Below are 10,840 nucleotides of genomic sequence, written 5' to 3'. Positions count from 1 at the left end.
CCCATTCACTGGCATTGACACTTCGAGGAAGAGTTAATGTGGTTCTGCTGACTCACGGAGGCAGATAAATCTCTTTTCCTGTTTTGATATACAGCAGAAGTGTCTCACTGGAGAAGGGACACGGCAGACAATGGTTCTCAAACAGGGGTATGCGTAGTATGCAGACCACTGTAAGTGGTACCTGCGTGCTGCTTGAGAATTCAAGGGTCTCTGCTTCTGCAAACCAACAGCTACAAGCAGCTCTGGAAGCCCCAGTCTAAGGTGTTGACACGCAGTCTGGAGGCAGGGAAGAGTTAAGTTTTTACTGATAATGTTACTGATGATGCTGATACTGCTATGCTTTAAATGCTACTGATTTGTTTCATGCATGTGCATCTCCAAAGCGTCATGACCTGTCTCAGCCAGAAGTTCTAGCCAAGACCTGTGCATCTTTCCTATTGTAATCTCTTCTCTGGCCCAGCTACAGCACCTGGAATCATCCCAGGTTCATTCAATTGGGCACATCACTGAGTTTTGCACAGTTCTCCTGTTTTTCCTCCTCTTCCACTACTGCAGATGCAAACTCCTTGTTCTCACTTCCAAAACCCTTCACAATTCCATACCATACCATACTCATACCAGTTCTGGTATTTGTTATCCTTCTACCCACCTTTCTTTGTTGACCGCAGCCTCCATTTCTGCTTCTTGATTCTACATTTCCCTTTATGACTGGGAACAAAAACCTACAGAGGAACCAGTAAAGTCCCTGTGTAGTCTCCTTTACAACGTCTCTGTCATGTATCACATAGCACTGAAGCACCGACTAACAACAGCAAGGTAGAGGATGCTCAGGGCTGCAGGCTGGCTAAGGAGCTGCACACAGGATCTGTATCACACCCTCTCCTTTGAACTCTGATTCTCTTGTTTTCTGGAAAAGTTCTTTAGGGTACAGACTGTCATCGACAATGTCTTGTTTGTGTGTCTTCTGTGTGCTATGGTAAAACAACTCTTAAATGACCTGTGAACCAGCTTGTCTCCCTCTCCTGTGGAACAGGATTGCTTCACAGTCCAAGTGTCTTGCAGCTTCCTAGGGAAGCAGGATGTTGTATTTTATAGCTAGGTTTTAAATCTACAGAGAGACTGAGGCCACACTGGAAGCTCATGGGAATGCCAGACCCATGTCTGCTTAGTGCAGGCTAATACCAGAGTTCTCTTTCCTATACAGAGACAAATAACAATAAAGGCAAGCCCTAGGGCTATGTTCAGAACAGGCTGTGGAACACTCAGAGTATGTGCACAACCAATGCTTTCCAGGGAGCTGTTTTTCAGTGTATTGTTGTAGTAAACATTTAGATTTTCCAACAACAAACTCACAAACCACTCATTAAGAAATGCTCTTTCTGGACAAATATTTCCCAGAGCAATTTAATATGTAATCACACAAAAGGTTTTAGCATCCTTAGTACCTCCACAGCATCTGCATTAAACAACTACTTGTTTTAGCTGACATCTCTTTTCCTTCCAGAACAGCTGGGGCATGTCATGGCTTGCCCAGAGCCCTGAGGATCATTCAGATGTTCAATACATCTGCTCTTCATGCACACACAAAGGTTGGCACCTCGTCAAACCCACCCTCCAATGGTCTTTAGCAACCTGGTAGGAAGAGTCCTGCAATGTGCATGCTCTGGTGGGAATGAAGGTGTTCGATTGCCCTTTAACCCTATCTGAGGTTTCTTAAAAATGACTTGTTGTTGGGCTCTCAATTCTGCCTCCATACACCATTTAATCCATTTAATTTGGATTCAGTATCTTTATCCACATATCAGATCTAAATTTGCCAGTTTCAGCCAAGCTTCAACTTTTGATAGGTTTACTGGTGAAACAAACCTAATGCAAAGTAGGTTCGAGTTACAGTGTGGTAGTTACAAGACAACATAAATATAGTCCAAAGCTGAATCTTGCCTAAGCTTTAGAAGTTCAGTTGGAAGTCTCACATGAGTGACAGTCTTATTCAATCTGCAAGTGGGAACCTAGCCAAGAACACGAATCCAGTCTTTCTAGAACACTGCTTCAGGACAAAACCCATTTTAAAGGCTTCATTGTATATACAGAATACATGAAAATACTGCATTCATCACTATTTTTAGGCTAACTAGATCTCACCAACCTATATTATAGGGGGGTTTAATGTTCTGCGATTACCTTAAGCCAGTCTGGTTTTGTTCTAAGATCACCTTCAGCTGTGGAGGCACGAACTTTGTTCTTTGGATTACTTCTCTCTTACACCCATTCCTGCAGATTCTTCGTTTCCTGTTGTTTCCTTTTGATCTTTGTCTAAAAGCCTCAACTTACATAAAGCATCCTACAAAAAAAGCTCTGAAAGTCTATTAATACATTCCCTTTAGCATTCTCTGCGTATATTTCACACTTATCTTTAGATTTGAAGCAGTCTTTTTAGTCTCTTCCAGCATAACACCCAGTCTAATGGAGTTCTGGATGTCAGCTCCTAAGTACTAATCAAAGCTTGCAGAGACCTCATCCTGAAGGCCTTCTATCTTATTGACATCACCTGGTGCTCTGAACAATCATAGCATCATAGAATCAATCGGCACAGCATGGCTCTCGGCTCGGATCAGCGCACGGCGCTTGGCTCGGCTCCCGGTACAAGGAGCAATGGTTTAAACTAAATGAGAGGAGATTCAGATTAGATATAAGAAGAAAGCTTTTACAATTGGGGTGCTGAGGCGCTGGCACAGGGTGCCCAGAGAAGCTGTGGCTGCCCCATCCCTGGCAGTGTTCAAGGCCAGGTTGGACGGGGCTTGGAGCAACCTGGTCTGGTGTGAGATGTCCCTGCCCATGGCAGGCGGCTGGAACTGGATGATTTTAAGGTCCTTTCCAACCCAAACCAGTCTGGGATTCTCTGCAGGTGCCACGTTTCACACGGAAGCAGGCTCCTCCCAGCATTTTGTACCCTGCTTCTTGAAGGTTTGGGAACTTTGCAGTGAAAACCTGAGCAGAAACCATTGTGTCATAGTCAGGAGTAGATGTTTGCCAGGTCAGTAAATGCCTTGCTAATACCAGGCAGCTCATTTTCTAGTCATTCCATGCTGTTGCTTTGGAGTATTTGTTTCTTTAGCAGTATCATTATAAACCCCAGTACTGTTACACCAGCCCACAACAGCACCCGGCTGTTGCAGAAATGTGCACAGGAATATTCACGTTCAAAAAAGGAGAAAAGTCCAAATGATGTCAGAAGGGCAAGGCCTGTTTCAGATTTTAAACCAAGCTTTAAGGAAGACTGAAGACCCTTTGCTCTTGCTGATTTAAGCTGGTGCCGAGGCTCCTCAGCTCTCCTGGGTGATCTTTACACCTCTTGCATAAATAAACCTATTGTTGAGTGGTCTTCTGCATACTACAGCTTTCAGTCTTTAGTTATCTTTATACCTTTAGAGGATCTTAAGGTCCTTCCCAGTCCTAACCATGCTATGATTCCATACGGCTAATGTTCATAAGAAAGTAATGAACCGGTTGTATCACTATGGAGAAGTAAAGGGGTGGGAGTCTTACATCCATATGAAGAGGAACAGAATGATTTCTTAGGGGCTCAAATCAATTCTGATGCCATTTCATTAACATAAGGAAATAAGGATTAGGGGGGTTATTTTCTCCTATGGGAGAAATAGGAAGGCTTTTGGCCAACTCACAGCTTTCAGTTTGTGTTAGTTGTGTCTCACTGAGTTTTACCTCTTCATAAAGCTCAGCACTTTCCCACTTATGTCAGCTTTATATTACCTTATAGTTCCTTTGTTTTCCAGATCGAAGCATGGAAACAGTGTGTTCGACTTCCTAAAGTGGACATGGGGTTATGTCCACTGCAGTTCTTTGTTCTGTTGTTTGTAATTCGGTGTAGGTTTGGCTGCTCTTAGGTTCTCCCCAGTCGCTCCTCTGGTCACCAGCATTTCCAAAGGAGCACAAGGTCATCTACTTCTCTTTGTAAGCTGTGTAAGCATTCACTAGCCAGACTGGCATCTCCTCTCTGAGACAGCTCTGTTCTGAAGGACAATGAAAAACAAAGTTAAATCTTAAGCCCACCTCCCCTTCACCCCTCTCTTTACACATCTTTTAACCAGAATTTCCTTGGAAACAGGTATCAACGTTCACTTCAGGGTGTTTTCTTGAGAAGGTGAATATTCTTGTGATGCTGCCTCTTTGTTCATGTGCCTGTTTTGGCTGATGCAGCTGCTGAACAATTCCCTTAATTGATCTTTTTATTGAAGATGAATAATTTGTTTTGAATTGTTCCATCTTTTTTTGTGTGTGCTTAAGACATTTCTGGTTTTCCTCTCTTTTTGGTTATGCTTATACATCGACAGTGATGGGAAGGGTCTTGATTTCGAACCATAGAATCAAACAGCTTGGGAAGGAGCTTTCAGCTCATCCAGTCCAACCGTTCCCCAGCACTGCCAAGGCCACCACTAACCCATGGCACTGAGGCCTCGTCTCCACGGTGTGTGAACACTTGCAGGGACGGTGACTCCAGCCCTGCCCTGGGCAGCCTGTTCCAATGCCTGAGCACCCTCTGGGGAAGGAATTGTTCCTCAGCTCCATCTAAACCTGCCCTGGTGCAGCTTGAGGCCGTTTCCTCTTGTCCTGTCCCTTGTTCCTTGGGAGCAGAGACCGACCCCACCTCACTCCATCCTCCTGTCAGGCAGTTGTAGGGAGCAGTGGTCTCCTGATTTCTAGCAACCATATTTGCAGCTGGATTAGATTCTGTAGTAATTGCCATGGATAACTCCTTCAGTACTTCTTTTTTATTCCTGATGGCAGCGGCTTTTTCTTGGTCCATGCTCTGTCAGCTGTGTGGTTTGAAGGCTGTAGAAGCATCACTAGAGCCCATCTTGACATGCAGTGGCTTAACAGCCCTGCTGCTCAAACCCTCTCCCCTTCCCTGCTGCCTTGACTCATGCCCTCAGCTACACAGGTATAGCAAGTGATCTGGATAAGGGGTTAAATTATTGGGGTTAAAGCTGGGCTGAAAATGTCTTTGATATCTTAATGAAAAAGGGCATGTATACCAAAGGATTTTAAAACAACAGTTGTGTCCCAGCTCTTTGACATGGGCTGTTTTATGGCTTCGGGGATGTCTGTTTGTATAACTGAGAGTGTGGTGTGGAAGCAGTATCTGCTGCGGATAGAAATGCATGTAAAATGACAAGCTTAGTGTCTTTGCTGAGATAGATGTGTTGACTACTGTGGAGAGACTATGCCCTTGTTGTCAGCCTGCTTGCCAACTGGCTGTTCCCTTTGTCTGGGCTTCTGCTATTCATATAAAGGGTGGTGCAAAACCCTGACTTGTTCTGTACGTGCATGATCTCTGTTCTCTGTGGATAAATCTTTCTGAGATGATGCAGCAGTAGCAAGCCACTTAGTCCAACCAGTTTCTATTCTTCATTTCAGATGCATCAGTAGCCTTTAAGTGTTTCATCATAAATAATTTCTGGCAAATACAGAGGAATACCAAAAGGGGCCCATAAGAAAGATGGAGAGAGACTTTTTAGGGATAAGACAAGGGGTGATGGGTTTAAATTAAAAAGGGAGATTCAGTCTGGATGTGAGGAAGAAATTCTGTACAACGAGGGTGGTAAAACACTGGCACAGGTTGCCCAGACAGACGGTGGATGAACCATCCCTGGAGATGTTCAAGACCAGGCTGGATGTGTTTCTGGGCAACCTGATCTGGTTGAAGATGTTCCTGCTCATTGCAGGGAGTTGGGACTGGATGAGCTTCGAAGGTCCCTTCCAACCCAAACCATTCTATGAGCCTATGATTAAAAAGGAGGAGAGTGAAGGTTCTGATCATTATGCTCACAATCAAAGCAACACGTCAGTGGGCAATATTAAACATCCTATAGCTCCTTCCTCAACAAGTAACCCAGTGATTATTAATGACTCTTCAAAAAGCATATTCTACAGCCATCATACAATCAGCTTACTCACATTACTCTGAGCTTCTCCCCACACATCAGCTGTGAAACCATTACCCAAACAAGCCTTCTAAATTATATGACAGAAACATTTTTCCTTGGCTGGGAATAAATCTCTCTCTTAGAACAATCCCCAGCACGACTGGATCCTACTTCTTTCACAGAACTGAAACTGCTCTTTTCTGAGAGGACTCAAGTACCAACTTCTTTTTCCTGACCCTGCCTCCCTTTTCAGCTCTTGACTGTCAAATCCTCCTTATTTACCTGGCACTTCCACAGAGCTCAGCAATGCATCACTCTATCTATTTGCTTCTAACATCTTTTTTCCTGTAATTGTCAGTAGGTATCTTTCCACAGGAAAATATCCCTGTGATGGTAGAGCCGGGTATCCAATTCTTTACTACTTTCCCATCTTCTCTCCCACAGGCAACTCGCTTCAGAAATGACAATCTCAGAGGCACATCCTCTGTCAAGAAAAGTTCCAGTTATTCCCTTTCCTCAGTGCAGATTGACTTAAGTTTGCTAAACTGAGAAACACTGCTTGAAGATCACAAGCTTTTGACTTGAATGCAGTTACAGATTTCCTTCTGGAATCTATACCTGCTTAAGGTCAGTTTCCATAAGCTGCAGTGAGACTTCAGGATCTCAACCAGCACCCTCATGAGAAGCAATTTTAATGGCACTTGGGCAGAAACGCTTATTCTTGATTTCATCTGACTTGAAGTAGTTCACAAGCTATACTTTAATAAAAAGGTTTAGTTCAAATGACAGTAAAACAACTCTCACAGATTCTGATTGCCCCTAATCATTAGTCTTCATCCTCCCCAAAGCCCTGCAGTCTGTCTCATGAAACTCCTACTGTCTTGATACCTCATTATTCCCTTCTAAAATGTTATCATCATAGCCCACTTCACACCTCCTCTACCACACTGAAAAATGCTGCTGTGACCTACGGTGCATATTAAAGTTCCAGTTATAGCTATAGAATCAAACTTACAAAATCTATGCCTTGATCTACCTGTGACTTGTAGGTCACCTTTGGCTGGCCCCTGCTTTATTTATGCTTCAGCTTCCCCAGCCATGAAACTACTTTGTTCTTTGAGATTTATAGCTGAAAACCACAGAACAGAGCTATCTATTAATACTACTTCTAAAGAGTTTTCAAGTGTGCTGCAACCTCTTTGAATGACTGAATCCATGCAGAGATTAATTATATCTGCTAGACCTACAAATGGAATCTCTCCTAAGGGCCCTGCCGGACGGTGGCTATCAACCAATAGCCCAACATACTTTCCACTTCTTCTACCCACTTGCTCAATTATTCCTTGATGAAGAGGAATAGATATGAGGCACCCATGTGTCTCCAACCTGAAATACATTGCCCTTTTTCAGTTCTTTGCTAGGGTAGTCTCAATAATGCTAAATGCATTGAACCTTCCTGTGGCCAGTTATTTTTCCTAGCTCCACTCTCCCTCCCCAGACTTCTTCACAAATCCCCCTGGTTGCATTTAACCGGGTGCTGGGAGTTGAGACCAGAAGAACTGAAGCTCTGCCTGAGAACATTTGCCACCCACATACTGCAACAGTGTTCAGGAGCTAAATCTTATTTATGAGGCTCAGTTTCATTTCCAGGTTCTTTGTGCCAAAAGCCCAATGCAGTGTTATTTGTGCCCATGAGTGCTCGCACAGTTTTGGCTTGATTTGTTACACACTGGCCCTCTCTTAATCTGGTTTGGGGTCTGTAGACACAATACAACATAAAAACTTACAGCCACACTACTGCATGAGTCTGTGGATGTGACAAAGGACATTAGGAGATGCAGGTAGAGACACATTCAAAGGACAGTAAAGAGTATTAGGGAACTCTTAAATAAGAGACATTGAAACAGCACTGAAAGATGCAAAAACTATATTGCAACATCTAAGCAAAAACCCAGAATGGGAACCGGGCAACTTGCTTTGAATGCTTCATTAGGCACGTTTCTCTGTGCCCATCTAAAACACTAGCCAAACTATAGGCATCTGGTAGACAATACGCTTTGAGCTAACTTGGGACCAAACACAAGCCCATTTTGGTGCTCAGATCTCTTAAACAGAAGGCAAACAACTCTGACTTTTGTTGTGGCATGGGTTTTGGAAGAAAACTGACTCTCTAGCTTCATTTCTGTTTAATTATAGCAAGTCTAAAACTTACTCTCTACCCTCATTTACCTGAAAGATTTGAAAGTGATACTATAGGAACTCATTCTCCAAGTGAGAACTTGCCCATGTGTTGCTTGACGTGGGACCATGTACGACGTGGGACCAATGCCAGCCTCAGAGGAGCACCTTATGGTGTTCTTTACATCAATTGTCCCACATGTACTTGGGAAAGCTTAGGTTTTGTATTCACATTTCCCTTTTGCATCTGTGTTTGTCAAAAATGAGCTGCAAAGGCAAAGAAGAAAGTCTCAGTTACGGATGCTTGTCAGGAAAATGTAACTCTACCCCACCCTCTGCCCAAGGTAAAGGCTAAGAAACGTTTATCATTTGTCTCATGCACTTCTGTCCCTCCCTGAGGCTCCACGTGTTACAACACAGCAAGACTCAACCTGTGTCTATAGCACAAGGTCCTGAATCAAGCTGGAATACGTAGCTTGATTATAAACTGCCATGCTTATAAAGCTGCCTTCCAGAAAAAGCAGCCGGATCTCACAGTGGTTCTTGTAGTAAGCATCCACGTTTACATCTTTGCTACGGAACTGGTTGCGGGATGCCTTGTGCCTCAGCCCAGGGGCAGATCCCAGGGCTGTGTCGGGACTGGCAGAACACCGCTGGAAGGGCCCCTCCACTGCACCCTCTCCGACAGCTTAAACTCCTTCCTCCGCCTCTCCCCCGTCATTTTCCCTTCCTATAAAGTCAAGTGCATGCGGTCGGTTCCTGGATGCTCTCCCCGAGCCGGGCCGGCCCCTCCGGGCGGTGCAGCGGGGCCGGATCGGGGGAGGCGGGGAAGGGGGAGCCGCTGCCGTCACCGAGGCTCTCCGCTCTCCGCCGCGGCAGCCCCAGCCCCGCTCCCACCCCTTCGCCTGCCCCCACCCTCCTTCCCTTTCTCTCGCTCTCTCGGCGAGAGCACTGGTGCCTCCCTTCCCAGATGGCAGCCGGCAGCGCGATGCAGCCTCCCTCTCCTCCTTCCTCCTCTTCCTCCTCTCCGGCTCTAAGTTAATGCCATGCTGCCGCTGCTCCTCCCGGCGCTGCTGGCCGCCTGCCTGCCGCCCTGCCAGGGCTGGAGCCCCTCGCCGACTGCCAGCGGGCAGGAGGAGCCGGAGCAAGAGCTCTTCTTGCCCGCTGTCAACTCCTCCTCCCGCTCCTTGGCCAGCCTCGAGATGGACCTCGACGGGGCAACAAGCAAGGAGGAAGGCAGCACCTCCAACCCGGGCACAGCGGCTACCCCTAGCCAAGAGCCTTTCCCTTCCTCTCCCACCTCCTCTGGGCAGCAACAGCAACACCAGCAGCAGCGTCCCCATCCGCAACCCTCCGAGGACCCGCACTGCAATATCAGCGTGCAGCGGCAGATGCTGAGCTCGCTGCTGGTGCGCTGGAGCCGCCCGCTGGGCATCCAGTGCGACCTCCTGCTCTTTTCTACCAACAGCCACGGGCGGGCCTTCTTCTCCGCCGCCTTCCACCGCGTTGGGCCGCCGCTGCTCATCGAGCACCTTGGGCTGGCAGCCGGAGGAGCTCCCCAGGACTTGCGCCTCTGCGTCGGTTGCAGCTGGGTACGGGGACGGCGAGGAGGGCGCTTGCGGGGCTCCGCGCCCCAAGCCCCCCCCGCATCCTCTTCCTCCTCCTCTTCCTCCTCCTCGCTGACCTACCCGCCGGCGGCAGAGCCCGGCCAGTACTGGCTGCAAGGGGAGCCGCTGAATTTCTGCTGCCTGGATTTCAGCCTGGAAGAGCTAAAGGGGGAGCCGGGCTGGCGGATGAACCGCAAGCCCATCGAGTCTACCTTGGTGGCTTGTTTCATGACTCTGGTCATCATCGTGTGGAGCGTGGCCGCCCTCATCTGGCCCGTGCCCATCATCGCCGGCTTCTTGCCCAACGGCATGGAGCAGCGCCGCAGCACCTCCGCCGGTACCACCACCGCCACCTCCAAGTAGCCTCTCCTGGTGACTCCCCTTCTCTTTGTCGTGTCCCGACGGGCCGGACTCTGTCGTGTTTTTCTTGTTTCCCTGAGGGGAGCAGAGCCTGTTCCTGTGTGCTCGTTTTGTATCTTTACTACCCGTTTTAAACGAACCTTTTGGTAAAAAACAAACAAACAAACAAACAAACAAACAAAAAAACCAAAAAAAAAAAAACCAGAAGAAAAAAAGAGATAAAAAGCTGCCAAAAAAATCAACGCAGGAAATAAAAGACCTTCCCACCCAACCGCCTTTGTTGTAGTCGGGGTAGCTTTTTGTATATGGATACAGTTTGAGTGGATTTTTTTCTTAATTTACAGAAAAGAAAGTCCCTTTAGGGCAGGATGGAGAACTGGAGCAGTATATGTATTGCTATTGCTGAAGCTGAACTTTAATGAACCTTCTACACTGTATTTCCCAGTTGAGATAGTGTGTATTATTGTAGTTCTGCGTTATTTGGCTTTTAATACAGAGGTTTTCTTTCTGGAGTCACTGTGGCCTTTTGTTGGTCTGTTTCTGCCAGGGTGGGATGGAGGGTTTGGCTAAAAATGGGCTACAAAACTCCTATGAGGTGATGTTACCAGGGTTGATGGTGGAAAAAGGGAATCCCAGCCACTGTCTGAATGGTGTTTACCTTATCCATACAGTAGATTTAGGTTTATACGCCTGTATCCAGGTTGTGCAGGGTGGAACGGGGAGCACGTCTGTGCAGACGCCTTCCAAGGT

At 46.6% G+C, this 10,840-nt stretch overlaps 1 protein-coding gene across 1 annotated transcript; it reads left to right on the top strand.

The window, feature by feature from the left end:
• Positions 1-9,169: 9,169 nt before the first annotated feature.
• On the top strand, positions 9,170-10,424 carry TMEM158 (transmembrane protein 158; the record flags this gene model as incomplete). The annotated part of the gene is made up of 1 exon (XM_080610889.1): positions 9,170-10,424. The coding sequence occupies one exon, from the start codon at positions 9,170-9,172 to the stop codon at positions 10,091-10,093; it is 924 nt and encodes a 307-aa protein (XP_080467015.1). The 3' UTR covers positions 10,094-10,424.
• Positions 10,425-10,840: the final 416 nt, after the last annotated feature.

This window comes from Psittacula echo (assembly GCF_963264785.1).
Source record: "Psittacula echo genome assembly, chromosome: 2".
NCBI classification, from domain to species: domain Eukaryota; kingdom Metazoa; phylum Chordata; class Aves; order Psittaciformes; family Psittacidae; genus Psittacula; species Psittacula echo.
Note: the sequence above shows the minus strand (reverse complement) of the source record. Positions and strands in the feature narration are given on the sequence as shown.